The sequence below is a fragment of the Aotus nancymaae genome, unplaced genomic scaffold (genome assembly GCF_030222135.1).
Source record: "Aotus nancymaae isolate 86718 unplaced genomic scaffold, 86718_ANA_hifiasm-v0.15.2.pri h1tg000036l, whole genome shotgun sequence".
Taxonomy (NCBI): domain Eukaryota; kingdom Metazoa; phylum Chordata; class Mammalia; order Primates; family Aotidae; genus Aotus; species Aotus nancymaae.
In genome coordinates, this window is record NW_026988450.1 from 22,256,231 (window position 1) to 22,276,849 (window position 20,619).

At 36.1% G+C, this 20,619-nt stretch overlaps 1 protein-coding gene across 2 annotated transcripts in view; it reads right to left on the reverse strand.

The window, feature by feature from the left end:
- Positions 1-20,619, reverse strand: part of TRPA1 (transient receptor potential cation channel subfamily A member 1) — a 74,413-nt gene that overhangs the window by 42,885 nt on the left and 10,909 nt on the right. For both annotated transcript variants that reach the window (XM_064384272.1, XM_021670076.2), the window contains exons 2-4: positions 7,773-7,936; positions 6,051-6,204; positions 3,175-3,350 (exon numbers count right to left, since the gene is read on the reverse strand). In XM_064384272.1, coding sequence (XP_064240342.1) covers positions 3,175-3,350; positions 6,051-6,204; positions 7,773-7,883 — 441 coding nt within the window. In that variant the 5' untranslated portion in view covers positions 7,884-7,936. The remainder of the gene's footprint in view (positions 1-3,174; positions 3,351-6,050; positions 6,205-7,772; positions 7,937-20,619) is intronic.

The window sequence follows — 20,619 nt, forward strand, 5'->3', positions numbered from 1 at the left end:
TTTAGAATGTGTTCATGATGAAAGGGGAAGAGAGGTAGAGAAGAAGGAAGAAAGGAAAAGAGAAGGAGGGAGAGAGAAAGGCAAAAGGGGATTTTTTTTTTCTTCCAGTTATTTTTCTTTTACTTGGATTACAATAATCTTCGGAAATGTCAGTGGAAACTCTGTTCTCTTCAATAAAGAAAAGTTTTGTATATGGCGTAACTCATTTAATTCATATTTGGTCTGGAATGGAAACTTTCTCTACAATGTAAGAAATTAGCGTCCTGAAAAAATGGTGAAGTAATTTTTTGATGGAATTTCACTGAAGACCTGTTACCTCCTCACCTGGTTGACTGCCCTATGATTATTACCCAAGAGTCTATAGTTCTTTGACTAGTCTTTCTTTTATATTCCATGTAACAAAATTCTCATATAAATGTCTTATCAAATCTTTGAATTGGCCTCCTAGAGGCTTTTTCACTTGCAGAAAGACTATGATAAATGATGACATATCCTTATAATTAAATAATGTTAAAAGAACGTATTAAATAATGTTTCTTAAAAACCTTGACTTCTTTAAAAAAAAAGTATACAGCGTCCTATCAGAACATCTTGTTAACAAAACATGCCCTATGTGAGTGTCAGCAAATGAATTAGGTTTACTAATTATGTATGCTGGTAAAAGAAAATTAAATTCGGATTTTAGTACATAAGAATATGTGGAGAAATGATTGATGGATTAAGGCAAATGAGAACATAAGATTCCTTTTATGGAATTTAGGCACCATCACATTCTGTTTTTAGGAATCTCTAGATTCACATGAAAAATAACCTACCAAAGTCTACATGAAGGTATTTTTCTCTCTTTGTCCTCTTAGAATCATAGATCATAAATTTGTAGCATTTACTGGGCTATTACTGTACCACCAAACGCGCAATCTGTGAAAAAAGCTGTGTTAAATTATATGTGGCAGGGATCCCAGAGAGAGCCACTAAGCTGTGCACCTACTTCAAATTCAGTCATGACCAGGCAAGTCTGGAAGGTTCAGAGGTGAGCTCTCCGCAGGCCCCTTTGTTGAGAATCCGGAAAGTCTCATGGAGGGGTGAAACAACTGAATACTTAGAAGTAAAGCCCAAAGGACTAGGGCCTGCAGGCCACTGAGAAACAAAACTACCTCCTAATCCCCAGGCCAATGTGTCCCAGGGAATATTATGCCATAATGATATCCCATAGGTTATTTGTGCAAGCACTTGAAGTGATGTACAGATGACAATTTTCTTTTAACTTTACAACCATTACAGGCAGTGAGGGGAAAGTTTGGGGAAGTTTAGTGGAGCAGTCAACGGAGCAGCTTCTAAATTGATAGGGGCTGGGTAGGTACAGGCCGGACCATGGGCACAACTGGGAGAGGTAGGTGGGGAGAACTGCTGTTTGCAAGCATGAGGGGAGGCCCTCCAAACACCTTCTCTTCCTTCTATTCCTGTCATTTCTGCTGAAGCAGAGTAGTCTGAAAATATTTTCAGACATAGTTGTGGCCGGTAAGACCAAGCAAGGGAGAGTCCATTTTACTTAGAACTCTACTTTTCTGCTTGTTCTGGTGTCACCAGGAAAATTTGTTTTATGTTCACCACCAAGTTTATCAATCAGTTAGGATCTCTATTTTCTATTTCTATGTGATACCTACCTTTCTGTATTTGTTGGTCTGGAGATTTCTGCTTTCTAATTAACAATAGGTTTTCAACAGTTACCTGCCTTTGAATTCCAAACCACACTTTCAGAGCCATTATTAATTAAGTTAATAGGCACTTGTCCTTGAAAAGATCCTTCCGAGGGAGCACAGAGCACCACGAGGAAATATGTGACATCTCTAGGAAAATTCCCTGTAGTTATTAGTGGCCCAACCCAGATGATATAGAAACAGAACTAGGATCATGAATAATGCAGATTTAAAAAAAAAAAAAAAAAAAACCAGCTTATTGCCAGAGGACTTTCTAGTAACCTCTTCAGGGAGCCACCCTGACTCATCTCATAGGTATTGAGATTTCAACTCTCCTCTTCTCAGACAGAACTCCCATTGACTCATTCATTCATTCATTCATTCATTCATTCAATAGCCACCATTTACCAGCACAGTGCTGAGGAATAAGAGATATTTGAATTAGTAAGACACAGCTCCTCCCTCAAGCATAATTAGCCAGTGTGGAAGAAAAGCACATAAACATTTGATTCCAATATCACCTGTTAAGAATTTTAATACAGTCACATATAAGGTACAGTAGGAAAGCAGAAAGTGGTTCCTCTCTCACCTTTTATGCCAGACTTAAAGGAGCCAAGGTCTTAGAGGGCTGAGAGAAGGTTTTGGGTTAAAGAGAGCCTGAAATTCAAGTCGCTCATTGGATATTGTTTCTACCAGAAAGCTTATTATAAGTTCCAAACAGCCTACCTTATAAATGAACTTCCGGAACATGATCCCTTTGTAAATTAGATTCTTCATTCTTTAAGCATGTTTGTATTCTAGTGTGTTTGAGAGACTCTGAGATGTAGTTTAAAAATGATGGCCTAATTCTTACCCTTAAGCAATTTTCCAGAGTTTCCTCTATTTCAACAAACTTACTCTTATACCTTGAAAACCAATAAGATGTTTCCCAGTGGTATCCTTATGTCTTCTGCTAACTAATCTTTCTGACAGGCCACCTATTCTAACAAAAACATCGAATTATAATTGTGTTTTCTGTTTTCACTGAGTATCTCATTACCTTCTTCCTTTTAGTCATTAAATCAGTCAGGTAAAAGTGATAAAGCCTGATCTTCACGAAGTTTTGCATTTTTACTTGTGATGTGACATTAGGCAAGTTATGCAAATTCTTTTGGCACCTTAGTGTACTCAGCTAGGAAACGAGAATACTAGTAGAATTACTTCATCGTGGGTTTGCTTAGATGAGAATTTAATAAACAAACACACACAAACCTCTTTAAAAAATGCTTGGTAAATAAGAACTATTCAATAAAGGCAGAACTAATCATCATGATCATCATTAGTTGGTGAGAAGTAAAGCAAATGTAATAATTGCATTTTGTTTTCCCTGGAAGCTTAGAAGGTGCTCCTCCTGGCACAGGCAGAAAGAGCCGGATTTGGGTCCCAGCTCCAATGGGTGCTGCCAGTAAGGCCCATTGGAGCCGGCCAGTAGCCTTACCTTCATCACCTCGTTGTGTGTGCCCTGCACAGCTAAGTGGAGGGGTGCCATCATGTTGAAGTTTCGGAGGTTTGGGTTTGCTCCTCTGCTGAGAAGAAACTTAACACTTTCAATCTGGTTTTCTTCTACAGCACGGTGCAGAGGGGTATTTCCATAATCATCCATTGCATTCAGCACTAGAAAAAGAAACCAAAGTATGGATTAAATTTTGCTTGGACTATATTCAACACCTCTTGAGTGCCAATCCACCTCAAAACTCAGTGCCAAGTGCAACTGAAATCAGCTGCATCTTCTTTTTTTTTTTGAGACGGAGTTTCGCTCTTGTTACCCAGGCTGGAGTGCAATGGCGCGATCTTGGCTCACCGCAACCTCCGCCTCCTGGGTTCAGGCAATTCTCCTGCCTCAGCCTCCTGAGTAGCTGGGATTACAGGCACGTGTCACCATGCCCAGCTAATTTTTTTGTATTTTTAGTAGAGACGGGGTTTCACCATGTTGACCAGGATGGTCTCGATCTCATGACCTCGTGATCCACCCTCTTCGGCCTCCCAATGTGCTGGGATTACAGGCGTGAGCCACCGTGCCCGGCCTGCATCTTCTTTATGGAAACTAAAAACACAGATTTGGTTCTAATGAAACATTTAATGGGTACCTAGTGGGAACATATAGAAGCATGGCACTGACATTATCAATTGACTTAAATTTCTATCGGTAGCATTAATAAGAAATAGATCCTCCTATTGTTACATGTTTTTATCTAAATGAGTTTGGGATTGTGATAAAATATTGGGATTATATAAAAGCAATAACTATGTCCCAGGCACTCTGCTAAGTTCACATGACCATTATTTCAGTCAAGCCTCCAACAGCCTGCAAGGTACCACCATGACAAATTTTCAGAAGGAGTAAGATGTTGAGGTCCAGAGAGGTTAAAAGTATTCAAACTTGGTAAAAAATAAAAAAAAAATTTAAAAACCATATATTCATATACCTGCACAGAGAGAGAGAGAGAGAGAGAGAAATACATATATAGAGAGAGACCTTGCAATGCTGCAATGTTCTGGGACAATAATATTAAAACATGTCTTTAAGGATCACAGCAGAGTGCCTGGCCTGCAGCAATGGTTTAAAAATGTTAATGAGAAAAAAAGATACACCACAAATAAAACACAAGACTAGAATTTGAGCTTGAGCCCCTGATGCCATATGTGGTTTCCACGTATTTCTACAATACGATACATGGCACTATTTACCCTGTGAGCTCAGCATATAAGTAATATGTCTTTTTATCCTGCAAAGTCATATAGCTATTCTAAAATAGACATGGTTGTCTGCTTTATCAGCTTTGCAAATTAGTGGCAGTATATCTTTATGTCAGGAAAGAAAAAAAAATTTGCTCATAAATATGATTTGGCGAACATCTATGATACTTGGAACCATAGAGCCATGTTTTCTGTTTCTCTCCTTTTTAAAACATATCTCTCTACTATTTCCTTTCATTCATCTAAGTGCTTCATTCTAAACAACACACACACATGCATGTACACACACACACATATGCACACACACACACACATCCCTTGACCGTTCCATCTGATCAAGAAGAATCACTCCATTCATCATTCATTCCATTTGGCACCATACTTAAACAGGGCTCTATACTTAAAAACTCCCATTCACTAATTAAGTAACTTGAATTTGGCTTTTATCTTCACCACATTTCAGAAATCAGTTTTACAGAGGTCACTGGGGGCTTCTAATGCAGGGACTTTATCATGATCTCCTTCCTACTCAATCTCTTTGTGGCAAGAGTTTCTTCTAACTCTTCTATCCCAGTAACTTTGCCCATGGCTTGTGTATTTTCACTCTCTTCATCTTTTTATGGCTTTTCCTCTGCCATCTGTCTCTTAACGTTGGCCTTCTACTCTTAACCTCTTTTGCTAGCAATTTTGTGATCCCCTAAAGGATTTTCACACATTTCCACTGTCTCAGCGACTTCCTATGCAATCATGCGCCAGTAGGGCGGCCTCATTCCTTCCACATTTCTGTTGCTGGCTATTTCCAAGTGGATGTCCCCTGGGCCTTTCAAACTCACTGTGACCAAAGCTCACATCTTCACATTCACCTCTTTTCTGTTTTCTCATATTCCTCCTTTTGGGGGAGGATTATATATTATTAATTTCAAAGTCAGTTCCAACTCCCTGCTCCTTTCTCTTCCCATTTACTCTGCTGTTACCCACTGTTGACTTTACATGCCAATATCTCTGGAAACTCTCCCTGTCTCCTTATTGTAGCCTCACAACCCTGGTGAACTCTTATCCTCTCCTTATTACCAAAATAGCTTTTTAGCTGGGCTTCCATTTCCTATCTACCTTCCACAATATTGACAGAATTATCTTATGTAGCAATGGTCTTATCACACCACCCACTGCCTCCACCTCTGTGGCGTCTACCTCTCTCATTGTCTGCACTTGAATTTCTTAAACAAGGTACAGTGGACAAGGCTGGCATCTGGAAAACATCACTGAGGGAGGATGGTACAATTTCTCAACGTGTCAATTTTACTTAATGATAATAATTTAAATATAACCTCAGTGGAAATAGTATAAAAGAGTACATTAAATGTATATGCATTTTTACAGTCTATGTAAAAATTCAAATAAAGTCTGTGCTTGTTGTGGGGTGTCCTAGATCTCTGCAATATTCTTTGCAGTATTTCAGTAGAAGTTGAGGAGTGCTGGTGTGTAGGAAAACCCACACTTCTAAGTGAAACACACAGGCTCTTTATAATTGGCACTAATTACCCTTAAGAATCAATCCATTCCATTCTTCCCAGTGAATTGAATGAGATGAATGATTTCTGGAAGATATTTTGTTACCTTCAAAAGAAGAATCTCTGGTGATCTTCTCCATTAGCTTAACTTGGCCTTCTGCTGCAGCATAATGCAAAGAGATGTCCACATTGTCACATCTGTTTAATGTAATTTGATTCTTAAAGTTTTGCAATCCACATGCACTTCCTTCAAAAACCACCTAGAGGTATTTAAACACCATTATATCAAACAAGTATATGCAAACTTATGGACATAAAGTTATATATTTTATAGCTTGAAAGAACTTTTTATTATCACAAACTATCATGCTTATAATGAGGTAAATATTTTTCTTGAAATACACAAAATGTTTACAGACACAAAGAAGGTATGAGAAAATGCTCCAAGATTGATCAGTATATAATTTTTTTAAATTTTTTGATCATGATCATAAATTCATATATGCTTAGATATAAAGGCCGTTCTTCCTTGTTGCAAAGGAAATGCAGAAATCTTCCCCAAACAAATGATTCAGATACTTGCTTTAATCCTACCATTGACCATAACTATTTACATATGTCACATGATAACATATGTCAAAACTCCAGTTTGTTATTTTAAGGATAACTAGAGCATTTCTCACTACTGAAAGGAATTATCAGTTAAAATGAAGTATTAAAGTATTTAATGCATCTTAATACAACTAAGAATTTAGAATATTAGAATTTATTCAGCAAATGTCAGATTGGAATAATAAAACTTAATTTCTTAAATTTTTGAACTTTGGCTTTTGTTTCTGTTATTACAGAATAGTACCTAACAAGTCACTCATCTATGGTAGTCTCTTAAATTGAGATGTATTACTTTTTAACAACAACAAAAAAAGAATTCCATATAAGCTACATATAACTTTAGTGACTACGGGATATGACAATGAGCATCCAACCACTTCCAAATTTACACATATTCAGTTACAAATTTAAAATAGGGATCTTGCAGAAGTAGGGTCTTTTTCCATGTCTCATCCTTTCAAAGAAAGTGTTGATCTAAATGTATTTGGAACCATTCTGGCACTTGAATTTGATACATCTTTGGGTAATAAAGGGATTACGCTGCCCAATCCCTAGTGCCAGAATTAGCAGCTTGGGAGATCTGTTCAGCGACGTGCTGTCAACAATAACCCAATTCTACACTCTTTAGAGGAAGTACTAGGTTCAGATGCTCACAAGGTACTATTGAATTCCTGGAGAAGGAATTCGCCACTCCTGCCTCCGTTTTATTGGGAACATTTTCTGCAAAGCTTTTTGTACAGACAATTGGTTTCTCTGTTTCACTCTGTTAGACCAGAAGACTTCTCAACCCCCAAAACTTAAATACTTATCCAACGGCTATCAGATACAGTCATTCGGCTATTTGGTTCTAAACAAAATCTACAAAATGCTCCAAGTGAAACGGTTCAGGGTCCAAATTGTCCTGATTTTAGGCAGCTGCCCGATCTTGTGCCAAGTGATACAGATACTTTTGAAGTAGGTTTCCCTGGACGGCAGTTGCCCATCTGGGAGCAAGAATAGATTGGACAAATAAGCAAACAAAATAGATAAAGCAGGCGCTGTGCCAGCGCGTCATTAGCGGGGTCTCCTCTTGGATTGGGCACACACCCCAAAGCTTGCACACCCCCCACGCCCCCGGCCACTCCACGCTTCCTCCAAACCAAGCAAGGAAACCTCGAGCCGACCCCCACCCACCCCGAGGTCGGAACCCGTCCCGACCCCCGAGGGCCCAGGGTACCTTAAGCGATTCCTTGCAGTCGTCCGTGTCGTTCGGCACGTCCTCATAGAGCACGCCCTGGGGCTCCTTCTTTTCTCCAGGGCGCCACATCTTCTTCAGGCTGCGCTTCATTGACACCACCTCGGACGCCACCTGGTGCAGCTGCTCCCCACGCCCGCAGGCACCTGGGGCGAGAGGGCGCTGTCAGACCGCCAGGCGCCGAGTCCGCTCTAGCCCGAGCTCTCCCGCGCTGCAGCCCTCAGGCAGCGAGAAACTCCCTCTGCCCGAGCGCTGGAGAACTTCTGGAAGGAGTTCTCAGGCCCGCGCTACTTATAGTGCAGGACGCAGGCGCGGTGCGGAGAGGAGGGAGAAACGCAGACCTCCTTCGCAAAGAGGGCGGCGGCGCCGCCTCTGCCCGGAACTCGCCCCTTCAGGGACAAAGTGACCCGCGCGTCCCGCGGTCCTGCAGCTGCAGCAGCGGACTCCCAGAGTCAGGCGTGTCAGGTCAGAGAGTACAAGGGAACGACTGGGTACATCGGAAAGATTATTAGTTTTCAGAATTTTTCCTGACTAAAATCCTGTGGACCTGTCTTTCGCACCACGTGCACCTCCTTCTTTGATTTGGAATAAGGCTTTTAGCAAAACTTCTCATTCCAAACATTTGGGAGAATAGCTAAATCCTAGCACTGGTTTGAGGGACTAGATTAAGTTCCTGTGAATCTCAGGTCCCCTTTCCTGTGGATAATAATATTGATCCCCTTCACGCTTTGGTGGTTACGGGTGGTTATTAAAAGGGTCAGGTTAGGCCAGGCGCGGTGGCTCTCGCCTGTAATCCCAGCACTTTGGGAGGCCGAGGTGGGCGGATCACGAGGTCAGGAGATCAAGACCATCCTGGCTAACACCGTGAAACCCCATCTCTACTAAAAATACAAAAAATTAGCCAGGCGTGGCACCCGCCTGTAATTCCAGCTACTCTGGAATCTGAGGCAGGAGAATCTCTTGAACCCGGGAAGTCGAGGTTGTAGTGAGCCCAGATCGCGCCACTGTACTCCAGCCGTGGGCAACAGGGCGATACTGTCTCAAAAAAAAAAAAGGAAGTCAAGTTAAACGTAAACCACCGCCAACTGGTGTTTGATTGCCCCTAGCTTTGTCTGAGAGACTTATAATTATAAGCCTGCTCTTCATTAAATGTCAATTGTGTAGAATAAAAGGTGTTCTCTCTCAATCAAAGAGGCTGATTCTACGTTTAGGTACAGACAGTGGAGCCTCTGAAACTGTTGGCGGTATCCTCAAATTTACAAGGCTAGAAAGCAAGAAACCTTCTTTCCAAGGCTGTTTATGCTTTGCACGGGACAGAACATAGATTTTGACAGTCTTTTGCTTTGACAAACTGTGCTCCCTAAAGGCCCTAGATTGTCATATTCACCCGCTCATCTCCAGCACCTAACACAAGACCCTGGTGGATCCAGGACCTGGCATAGAGGTGTACTCAGTAATGGTCTGTGGACTGTTTAACCTAGGAGCTACGGCGGGCTGAGCTTGGGGGTAGGCAGAGTGGGCATGATGATGTTGAGGAACCATGAAAAGTTCCCACAAATCTTCCAGTGGATATGGCAGGTTGCCATCAATTCTACCCCTGGGGTGGAATTCCTTGGAAGGATAATATTGAACTTATCACATCATGAGTCCATGAGTATGGTTTGCTGAAGGATACAGGTGTTCACCTTCACCCTTGCACGCTTTTCCCTCCAGCATCTGTGTTCAGGGAGTGCAAGATAAGAATCAGTTGAACAGGGCCGGGCGCGGTGGCTCACGCCTGTAATCCCAGCACTTTGGGAGGCCGAGGCGGGTGGATCACGAGGTCAAGAGATCGAGACCATCCTGGTCAACATGGTGAAACCCCATCTCTACTAAAAATACAAAAAATTAGCTGGGCACGGTGGCGCGTGCCTGTAATCCCAGCTACTCAGGAGGCTGAGGCAGGAGAATTGCCTGAACCCAGGAGGCGGAGGTTGCGGTGAGCCGAGATCGTGCCATTGCACTCCAGCCTGGGTAACAAGAGCGAAACTCCGTCTCAAAAAAAAAAAAAAAAAAAAAAAAAGAATCAGTTGAACAGCTTGCTATGATTTAGTTGACTGAGGTAATGCATTTGGACAAACCAATAAAGAAAGAATCCACAGGATAAGTAAAAAGAATAATTCTCATTGAGCCATTGCTGTCTACCTGACATTTTCCTTATACCAGGTTAATGTTTTAAAATGGAAATGCCTCATAGGAATATTAAGACTTTTTATTTCTTATCATTGATTATTTTGATGGATTGCTTTTCTCATAACACTTAGGTGGAAAGGGTCACTAAGGCAAAAAGAGAATAAAGAGGAGCTTCAAATGGTCATTTTGGAAGCTGGGGCAGTGGGCATGTCATGGCAGCAAGCATCAGATGGCCCTGTTTGCTCTGAGAGACAGAGGGAGAGCAGGGGTGGAGGCAGCGTCGGCCAGTGGGGGGCAGACCCCCCTTCGCCCCCCCTGCCCTCCCCCCTCCCCCGGTGCAGGGAACTCCAGCAATGGATGGTTTAGGGTAATGCTGGGAGAAGGGTGGCTCCAAGCCAACAGCACCCTTCCTTTGTAACATCCCCTGGGGTCAGCTGCCAGCACAGAATGATGCTTTCTGCATTCTTGCTTCTGTGCCTCACTGACATCTCCCAAAGCATATTTTCTTTTTAATTTGTCTTCTCTGGCTTTAACACTGAAAAATACACATGGTTAATATTATAGATATAAGTTTTTCCTGCTTTCTGCTTACAAAAGCAAAGAGATTAAAAGTTTAATTTTTAAAAAATATTGCGGGGGTCTTGTTCATTTTAGGCACTTTTCAGGCAGTGTCTTCCTAAGACCTCTCAGAATTCCCATGACTGTTTCTTCTTAATTGTTAAATTATTTCCTACTCATAAAAAATATCTCTTTCATAGGTAGGCAGGGCATCTTCCTCTAATTGCAAGATTAATTGCAAATCTTTGTCTTAAAATGCAAAATGTAGACAGGAATAAGATGGTATCTAGCTATTTCCCATCAGGATCTTATTTCATTTGAAGTTTAATTATTGACAAATAGCAATAAAGTACAAGCTTTTTTACTTTTAAAATGATAATTATTAGACAAAAGAAACCTTCAGAGAAATTTTCTGAAGGTAATTTTTATTATCAAATTACAATTTGACATTACACAGAACTTTATTCAAGAAAATAAAAAGTAATAATAAATAATTTTATTCAAATTCTCAAGGAAAATATAGTTATATCCATATATTGCTCAGTATCATTTTATGAAAAAAAAATCTAAGTTACCCAAATTCTCCTTAATTTTGTTCCTTGAATTAAAAAAGTTTTTTTATAAATTAATTATAAAAAATTTATTTTTAAAGTCACTAATCCAGACATATTATTAATGAAAAGGGGCCCAATAAACATACTAAGGAAAATAGCATCTTTTATTAAAAATAAAATAAAATGTACCTATGGAAAGTGCAAAGTATGATGATTTTTAGTAAATGTATACAATTATACAACTATCTCCACAATCCAGTTTTAGAATATCTCTATCAATCTAAAAAGTTCCCCTAAATCCAAATACAGTAATTCCCTTCCCCACCCAGACCTCTAAGCAACCTTCAATCTATCTATATAGCATAGTTTCTATCTCTGTAGTTTAGCCTTTTCTAGAAATTTCAGATACATGCAGTCATACACCATGTTATCTTTAGTATCTAGCTTCTTCTGCTTAGTATAATGCACTAGAGATTAAACCACATTGTATTATGTATCAGTTTCTTCCTTTTTATTGCTCAATAGTATTCCATTGTATGGATATACCATGTTTTCTTTATCCATTTACCAGTTGATAGACATTTGAATTATTTCCAGTTTGGGTTCATTATAAATAATGCTACTATGAACATTATCATTCAATCTGTAGACATACATTTTTATTTCTTTTGTTTACATAGATACATAGTAGTACACTTGCTGAGTCATGTGATAAATATGTGTTTAGCTTTGAATGAAACTGCCAAATTGCCTTCCAAAGTGGATGTACCATTTTGTATGGCCTCCAGCAGTGTGTGAGGATTTTACTTATTCCACAGCCTCACAAAACAGTATTGTCCATCTTTTTTATTATGGTCATTCTAGCAGTATATACCATTGAGGCTTTAATTAGCATTTCCCTAATGGCTAATGATATTGTCCATGCTATCATGTCTTATTAGTCATTCATATATTTTCTTGATGAAATGTTTATTAAATTCTTTTGCCTCTTTTTAAATTGGGTTGTCTTCTTACTATTAAGTTGTAAGAGTTCTTTGTTCTAAATACAACTCTTTAATCGGATAAATAATTTGCAAATGTTTTTTCAGAATCTGTTATTTCTCTTAAAGGTGACTTTTGAAAGGCAAAACTTTTAATTTTGATAAAAGTCTAATTTGTTAATTTTCTATATTGTGTTTTGGGTGCCATATATAGAAACTTTTGCCTGTGCAAAATTAAAAATCTTCAATATTTTCTTCTAGAAGTGTTAGCTCTTAACTAGATAAATTTTGGTTAATTTTTGATCAGGGTGTGGGGTAGAGGTCTAAGTTCATTTTTGTTGCATATGGATGAACAAATGTTACTAGTTGTTAGAAAAAACTATAGGCCAGGCACAGTGGCTCATGCCTGTAATCACAGCACTCTGGGAGGCCGAGGCGAGCAGATCACCTGAGTTGGGGAGTTTGAGACCAGCCTTACCAACATGAAGAAACCCCGTCTATACTAAAAATACAAAAAATTAGCCAGGCTTGGTGGTGCATGCCTGAGGCTAAGGCAAAAGAATTGCCTGAACCCAGGAGGTGGAGATTGCGGTGAGCCAAGATCGCACCATTGCACTCCAGCCTGGGCAACAAGAGCAAAACTCCATCTCAAGAAAAAAACAAAACAAAAATGTATACATCCCTCATAGAATTGCCTTGGAACCATTGTCAAAAATCAATTAACCATAAATATAAGGATTTGTTTCTAGACCTGTATCTTCTTCTATTGATTAATATGCATATTTAAGCAAATACCACATGATCTTGACTTATATATTCAGGTTATTAATCCCTTGTCAAATGGGTAATATGATGGTTAATATTAGGTGTCAACTTGAGTAGATTGATGGATGCCTCAGTAGCTGATAAAGCATTGTTTCTGGTTATGTGTGTTGCCTTGAGTCTATAGATCAATTTGGTGAGAAGGGTCATTTTTAAAATATTGAGTCTTCTGATCCATAAACATGGCATATTTTCAATTTACATAGATCTATCTCAATTCTCTCAGCAGTGCTTTGTAGTATTCCATGTACAGTTCATGCATATTTTTGTTGTGTATTCCTATTTTATTAATTTTAAGCTATTTTAAATGAAATGATTTTAATTTTATTGTCAGATGATTTGTTGTTTATAGCAATACAATTAAATTTTCATATTGATCTTGTTTTCTACAGTGTTACTAATCTTGCTCATTAATTCTAGTAGACTTTTAAGAGAAATTTAGAATCTTCAACATATAAGACAATGCTAACAAAGACAATTTGCTTTTTCCTTTCACAAATGTATGCCTTTAATTTTTTTTCCACTTCAATCACTGATTAGAAGCTCTAGGACACTGTTGAATAGAAGAGGAGAGAGTGGATATCCTTACCTTTTTCTCAATCTTAGAGGGAAAGCAATATCTTTCACCATTAAATGTGACATTAAAGCAGGATTTTCACAGATGCCAACTATCAAGTTGAGAAAATTATTTTTATTCTTTGTTTTTATCAAGAGTGGCTGTTGAGTTTTGTCTGATGCTTTTTCTACGACTATTGAGATGATCACGTTTTTCTCATTTATTAGTTTATATTAATAGATTTTCTAATATTAAACCAACCTTTTCATATGGTGCTGGATTCAGATTGCTAATATTTTGTCAAAAATTTTTGTGTTTAGGCTTATGAAGAATATTGATGTGTAGTTGCATCTTTTTATAATATCTTTGTATAGCTTTGCTATCAGTATAATAGTAGCTTCCTTGAATAAATTTAAAAATGTTGTCTTCTATTTTCTGAATTAATTTGTATAATACTGGTATTATTTTTTAAAAGGTTTAATAGAATTCACCATTGCAGGTCTTTGGGAAGATATTTAATCACTAATTCAATGTTTATCTTTTATGGAGCTATTTTGATTTAATATTTTTGCTTGAGTAAATTTTGATAATTTGTTGAGAAGTTTGTCTATTTTATCTAAGTTGTCTGTGTATTAGTTGACATAGAGTTGTTCATAGAATTCCTTTGCAATCAATTTAGTCTATCAATTTATTGTAGGGTGTGTAATAATGCCCCTTCTTTCATTCCTGTTTTTGTAATTTATGTCATCCCTCTTTCCTAGATAATCGTTTATCAGCTTCGTTGACTGTTTTTCAAAGAACCAGCTTTAGATTTTATTAATTTTCTCTATTGTTTCTATACTTTTGGTTTCATTTTTTCTCTCTCTCTCCCTGATTTTCCTTTGTAATTATTTGGGTTCAATTTGCTCTTTCTTTACCGTTTTGAGGTAGAACATTGAGTTGTTGATTTTGGATCTTTCTTCTAATATAATTATTTAAAGATACAAAATACTTTCTAAACTTTGCAACAGCTGCAGCTCATAAATTTTGATTTGGTGTGTTTTCAATTCTGGTTTCTTCTTTGACTCATAAATTACTTTTTGAACTGTGTTGCTTAGTTTTTAAGTATGTGGGATTTTCCCAAATTTATTTCTATTGTTGATATTGAATTCAACCTCGTTATGGTCCAAGAACATACTTTGTATGATTTCAATCCATGTAATTTAAATGTAGAATAGTTGAAACTTTTTATGCCTAGCATATGGTCTATCTTGTAGACTATTCTACATACACTTGAAAATAATGTATATTTTGCTATCATTTGGTAGAGTTTCTGAGTAAGTTATTGGGTCTACTTGGGTTGATAGTGTTGCTCAAATTTTCTATATTCTTAGTAATTTTCTATTTTTTATGTTATCAGTTACTGAGAGTATTAAAATCTCAAATTATAATTGTTAAATTATCTATTCTCACAATTCTGTCAGGGTTTCTATTTCATTTAGAGGTTGTCTCTATTCTTAGATGCATGCATACTTATAATTATTGTCTTCCCACTGTATTTTCCTTTTTATCATTATGAAATTTCCTTTATGGTCTTTAGTAATATTTCTTATTTTAAAGTCTATTTTATCTGATATCATCATGCCGGATCACTTATGCTTACATTCACATGGCAAATCTTTTTCCATTCTGTTAATTTTAATCTATTTGTTTTTAAACTGTTTCTTGTAAATAGCATATAGTTGAATCTTTCTCTTTTATATCAGTTGACAGTCTCTGCCTTTTAATTATAATATTTACTAATTATATCATTAACATTTAATATAATTATTGATATGGTACTGCCATTTTAATATTTGTTTGTTTGTATCATGTCTTTTTCTCTCACTCTGTTTCTTCTCTACTGCCTTCTTTTTTGTCTAACAATTCTTTTAACACCTCAATCACTGATGAGAAGCCCTAGGACATTGTTGAATAGAAGAGGAGAGAGTGGATATCCTTACCTTTTTCCCAATCTTAGAGGGAAAGCGTGTCTTTTTCTCTCACTCTGTTTCTTTGGTAGAAATTCATTGGTAGATTGTTTAGATGTTTTAAATTTATTTTTGTAGGGTAGCGATTACATTGTTTTCAATGAGAAGTCAACAAATTTCTCACTTTTTTTCAATGAGATAAGTAGTTTTTCTGATTTCCAGATTTTTCTCTGTCTTTCAGCAACATGACTGTAAGGTATTCATGTGTTCACATTTTTGTGTTAATGTGACATTTTGTGTTAAATTAACTTCCTTAGTGTTCATGGACCTTCTTGAATTTGTAGATTACTACTTTTTTATTTTCAAATTTGAACAGTTTTCAGCCATAATTTCTTCAAATAATCTTTCTTCTCCTTTCACTTGCACTTTTCCTTTTGGGACTTCCATTATGTGTATGTTGGTAAATTTAATGTTGTCCATGTTTCTGTTCAATTGCTTTAATCTTTTTTATCTCTGCTTTAGATTGATTTTTATTGATCTGTCTTCAAGTTTACTAATTCTTCATTGTTCCCAAATCTGCTATTGAGCCTACTGGTAAATTTTTCATTTTTATTATTGTCTTTTCAACTATAGAATGCCCATTTGGTTCTTCTTTTAGTTTATATTTATTAAAATTCCCTTGTTTTATCATTCTCAATGTATTTTCATTTAATTATTTAAAAATGTTCTCTTTATCTTTCAACATCTTTATATAAGCTGATTTGAAATATTCAAATGCTAAATCTAACATCTATGCCCAAATAGAATTCATTTCTGATTGCTGCTTTTTTCCTCTTTCTGAGTATGGGCTATACTGACTTGTTTCTTTGCTAGTCTTATAATATTTTGGTTTATAACTGGACATTTTAGATGACTATTGTAGCAACTCTAGGTTCTGATTAATTTTTAAAATTTTTTCTGCTACTTTCTTGGACTTAAACTGTAGAGTCTATTTCCCATGTGGTTTGTAGCTACTTCTGTTTCTGTTCAGATATTTTTAATTTAAAATTTAATATTTATCCTGAATTCTTAGGGTAATTATCTACATGCATGTGTATTTCTTAAGTAAAATAATTGCTTTTTTATTGTTCAATGAGTTGAAAGCTGGGGACTACTTAAAAGAGCTGAACATATAATCATAGTCAGAGATGAAAGCTGACAAATTTCTATAGATGAATGTATCTTTTTTTAAATCTGTTTTTGTTTTCCTTTTTTTTATTACTGTACTTCAGGTTCTGGGGCACATGTGCAGATCATGCAGGATTGTTGCATAGGTACATACATGGCAAGGTGGTTTACTGCCCCCATCCCCCCGACACTTATATCTGGCATTTCATCTGCTTCTTATTCTTACAGTCATTTTAAATTTTATTTGTCTGAAATTTCATTAGGCTATAAAACTGTATAAGTTATAATCTATTAAAGTTTTGGAAGCACTCATCTATGATACCATTAAAATATTAGATATTTCAGGGCTCAGCATTTGATTGTATTTTTGATTTTTGTATAGTTATTGTCTATTTACATTTTCTGTCTTCTTGAGTAAAATTTATCAATTTTTAGTTTCCTTGAAAATAATTCATTTCATAAAAATTTTAAAAAATATATTGGGATTCGTAATATCTTCATAAATTTCTAAATCTTTCCTGTGTCTGTGGCTCCCGCATCTTGTTTCTAATGTTTATTTGTGATTTGAAAGATTTTTTTTCTTATTTCTGAGAGATTTCATTTTTTAAAGAAACAACTTTTGGTTTTAGTAATTACATTTCCTATTTTTTTTTGTTTCTTATGAAATTTTTTCTGCTTTTATCCTTGCTATTTAGCTTCTTTTTCATGTGAAATTATTTGAGAATTGGTTTTGAAGTTTTTCTAAAAATTTTCTTAATTTTATCCTTTTTCTATTATTTTATATGTACACTTAAAGTGATAAAATGTTATTTGAGAATCACTTTTGTTGTCTTATCAGTGTTGAAAAATCATGCTTTTAAAAGTTATTTCTTACTAACTCTAACATTTGGATTATAATTTCCTTTTCAATACAAACATAGAAATAATGTTTTAAATTTTCAATGGCTAGGGACTTGTTTAAACTAACTTTTTCTTGTTAATGATTTTATTGATAGTGCTCAGTTATCTTATATTGCCTACTCTTTTTAGTAATTTGTTGAGATTCTATGGTCCAATATATGGCTGAAGTTCCTTTTAAGGTAGTATTTTTTAATACAAAATTTTACATAAATTCATTAGATAAATTTTATCAATTGTTCTTCAAGTTTTCTACCTCATTATTTTTTGTTTATTCGATATGCAAATATCTATGGTAAGAGATTCCACTATAGTTGTGGAATTGATAGTTTAGTTATGTATATAATCAGTTATTTATTTATATACCTATACTATGTTTTTAGTACATAAATGTTCATAACAATGTTGTTAAATTCATACCTTGATGAATCATAATCTAATCAATATGAAATATATATTTATCTTCTTTAATATTTTTATTGTTGAATTTCATTTTTACTAGATATTAATACTGCCATCCCATCTTTCTGTTTGTTGCTGATTTTCTAACATTTTTTTTTCTTATTTTCAACATTTATCTGTACTTTATTTTTCCCTTTAGATGTGTCTCATGTAAGCAGTTAGAGTTGGTTTTGTTTTGTTTTTAACCCAATCTGAAAGGCTTTTTTTTCTTAATTTGGGAAGTTTAGTTTATTTATATTTATTGTGATCATGGATACATTTGTATTTGTTCTTTTTATATAACTTTGTAAAATCTAATTGTTTTCTTTTTATTGCTTTATTTCTTCTTCCTGGTTAGGTTTACCTTGTGCATTTTCTTTTAACCCTTATGGTTTGGGGAATGCACATTCTGCTTTTTCTTATGATTTTCCTTAATTTTAACGATCACACTTAAGCTTAAGATTTTTGTCAAATTCAAGAGTTAATGATTGTCTTTATCTTCCTCATTTAGAATACAATATGCTTAGATCTTCCTTGATCACTTCTTCCATCCATATTTATTTATTTATTTATTTATTTATTTTTTTTTTTCAAGACTGAGTTTCGCTCTTGTTACCCAGGCTGGAGTGCAATGGCGTGATCTCGGCTCACCGCAACCTCCGCCTCCTGGGTTCAGGCAATTCTCCTGCCTCAGCCTCCTGAGTAGCTGGGATTACAGGCACGCACCACCATGCCCAGCTAATTTTTTGTATTTTTTTATTAGAGACCGAGTTTCACCATGTTGACCAGGATGATCTCGATCTCTTGACCTCGTGATCCACCTGCCTTGGCCTCCCAAAGTGCTGGGATTACAGGCGTGAGCCACCGCGCCCAGCCTCCATCCATATTTATATATTCTGTATTTTTTGTACCATTCTTTGTCTTGTATTCATATTAGTTTTACTGTATTCTGTACACACATAATTATTCCAGAGGTGGTATGTTGGTACTAAAATTTTTAAGCTTTTGCGTGTCCTTGGCTGTAATGTATTTGTCCTTATTTTAGTCTCCTATTAAATGATTGTTTAAATAGATACAAAATTCTTTCAAAGTTGTTTTCTTTCAGAAATTGGAAGACTTTGATGTTACTTTTTAATATCCGCTTTTCAGAGTAAGTGTGATATCAATCTGTTTCTAATTCATTTCTTTGTAAGTTATTTTATTTTCTCTAGAATCTTTTAGGATTTTTATCATTCTTCTTGATGTTCTGAAATATCACCACTATGCAACTCAATAAAGATCTTCTATTGTTTACCTTCTTCTGTACTCTAAAATATTTGGAAATATCATTTCGATCTAGTAGTTAACTTTCTTTGGCTTTGGGAAATTTTATTCCATTATATTAGTAGTAGTATTTATTTCTGCATATCTCAGGCATATTTCCATGGCAAGTGATAGAAAAATACAACTAAAATGACTTAACAAATAGAGAAATTAATTGATCCCAGTACTAAAATAACCTATGGTGGTACTAATTTAAGACAAAAATTTATCCAGGGACTCATTCTCATTAAAGCTGTTTTTCTCTTTCTCTTAATGTCTTTTTTTATAGGAAGAAATTTTACTACTTCTTCGAAAGCTCACCTCTATAGCTATCACAGCCTCAGGCTGAAATCTTCCAAGTTTCTGTCCAGTGGTATGATCATTGAATTTACTACCAGCTCTATAAAATTCTGTGGTGTATGACTGGCTCTAATTGGGTTATGAATTCAATTTCTTGGCCAGTCACCATAGCCAGAAAAACAATGATCTGATTATCCAGACCTGAGATTCATGCCCTCTGTTGAAGCCAGGCATGGAGCCAGCTTTACCCAAATTGGATCTGAGTAAACTGAAAATGGATTGAAAATGGGAAAAGAATAGTTTCCACTGTCCTGAAGGAAACTGAAGTATGCTATCGGCAAAAAAAAAAAAAAAAAAGAAGAAGAAGAATTGATGTTGAATGTCTATTTCTAGCTAAATATATAGATGATTCCATACTTTCCATTTTCTGTTTGATTTTTCTGAATGCATATTAAAATTTCTTAACCCATTTCCTTGTATCTTAAGCTTAGTATTAACATTTTTTTCTGCTTTGTCCTTTTACATTGTGTTATGGGAATATGCTTTGATCTTATAGCTCACTGTTTTGTTTTTCATTTATATGGCTCTATCAAATATATATATTTTTAAATTAATGAAATAATTTTTATTTCGAAGTCTCCAATTGAGTCTCTGTCGATGTAACATATTCTCACATTTTTAATCTTATTTTATTCTAAAGTCCTGCTTTGCTTGTCCTATTAACCTTATTTTCTCATTATAATACTGTTAGTTCCTTCTAATACTCATAATCTCCGTCTGCTCATTTTTGTGTTTTAGTATCTCTGCCCACTTGCCTCAGTGATGATGACCTCTGATGACAGAGGCTGGCTGTGCTGCTAGGAGCCAGGCACTATGTGTCTCAGCTCCCATTCTGGGAACAGCAGCTCCTTGTCCTCCCTGGAGCATTGCTCTGCCTCAGGGCCTGCTTGCCACACTCTCCCTTAGCCTATGGGTAGACACTTTTGCTTCCTGTTGCTTAGTGCAGATCAGAGAGGGGAGTGGTGCTTGCCAGACTAGCTCTCACCTTCATTCCTCAGTTAATAACTTTGCTGATGCATGCTTGAAGCTGTTGATGTCTTTGTATCTTGTCCAACTGACTTTGTGTTCAGG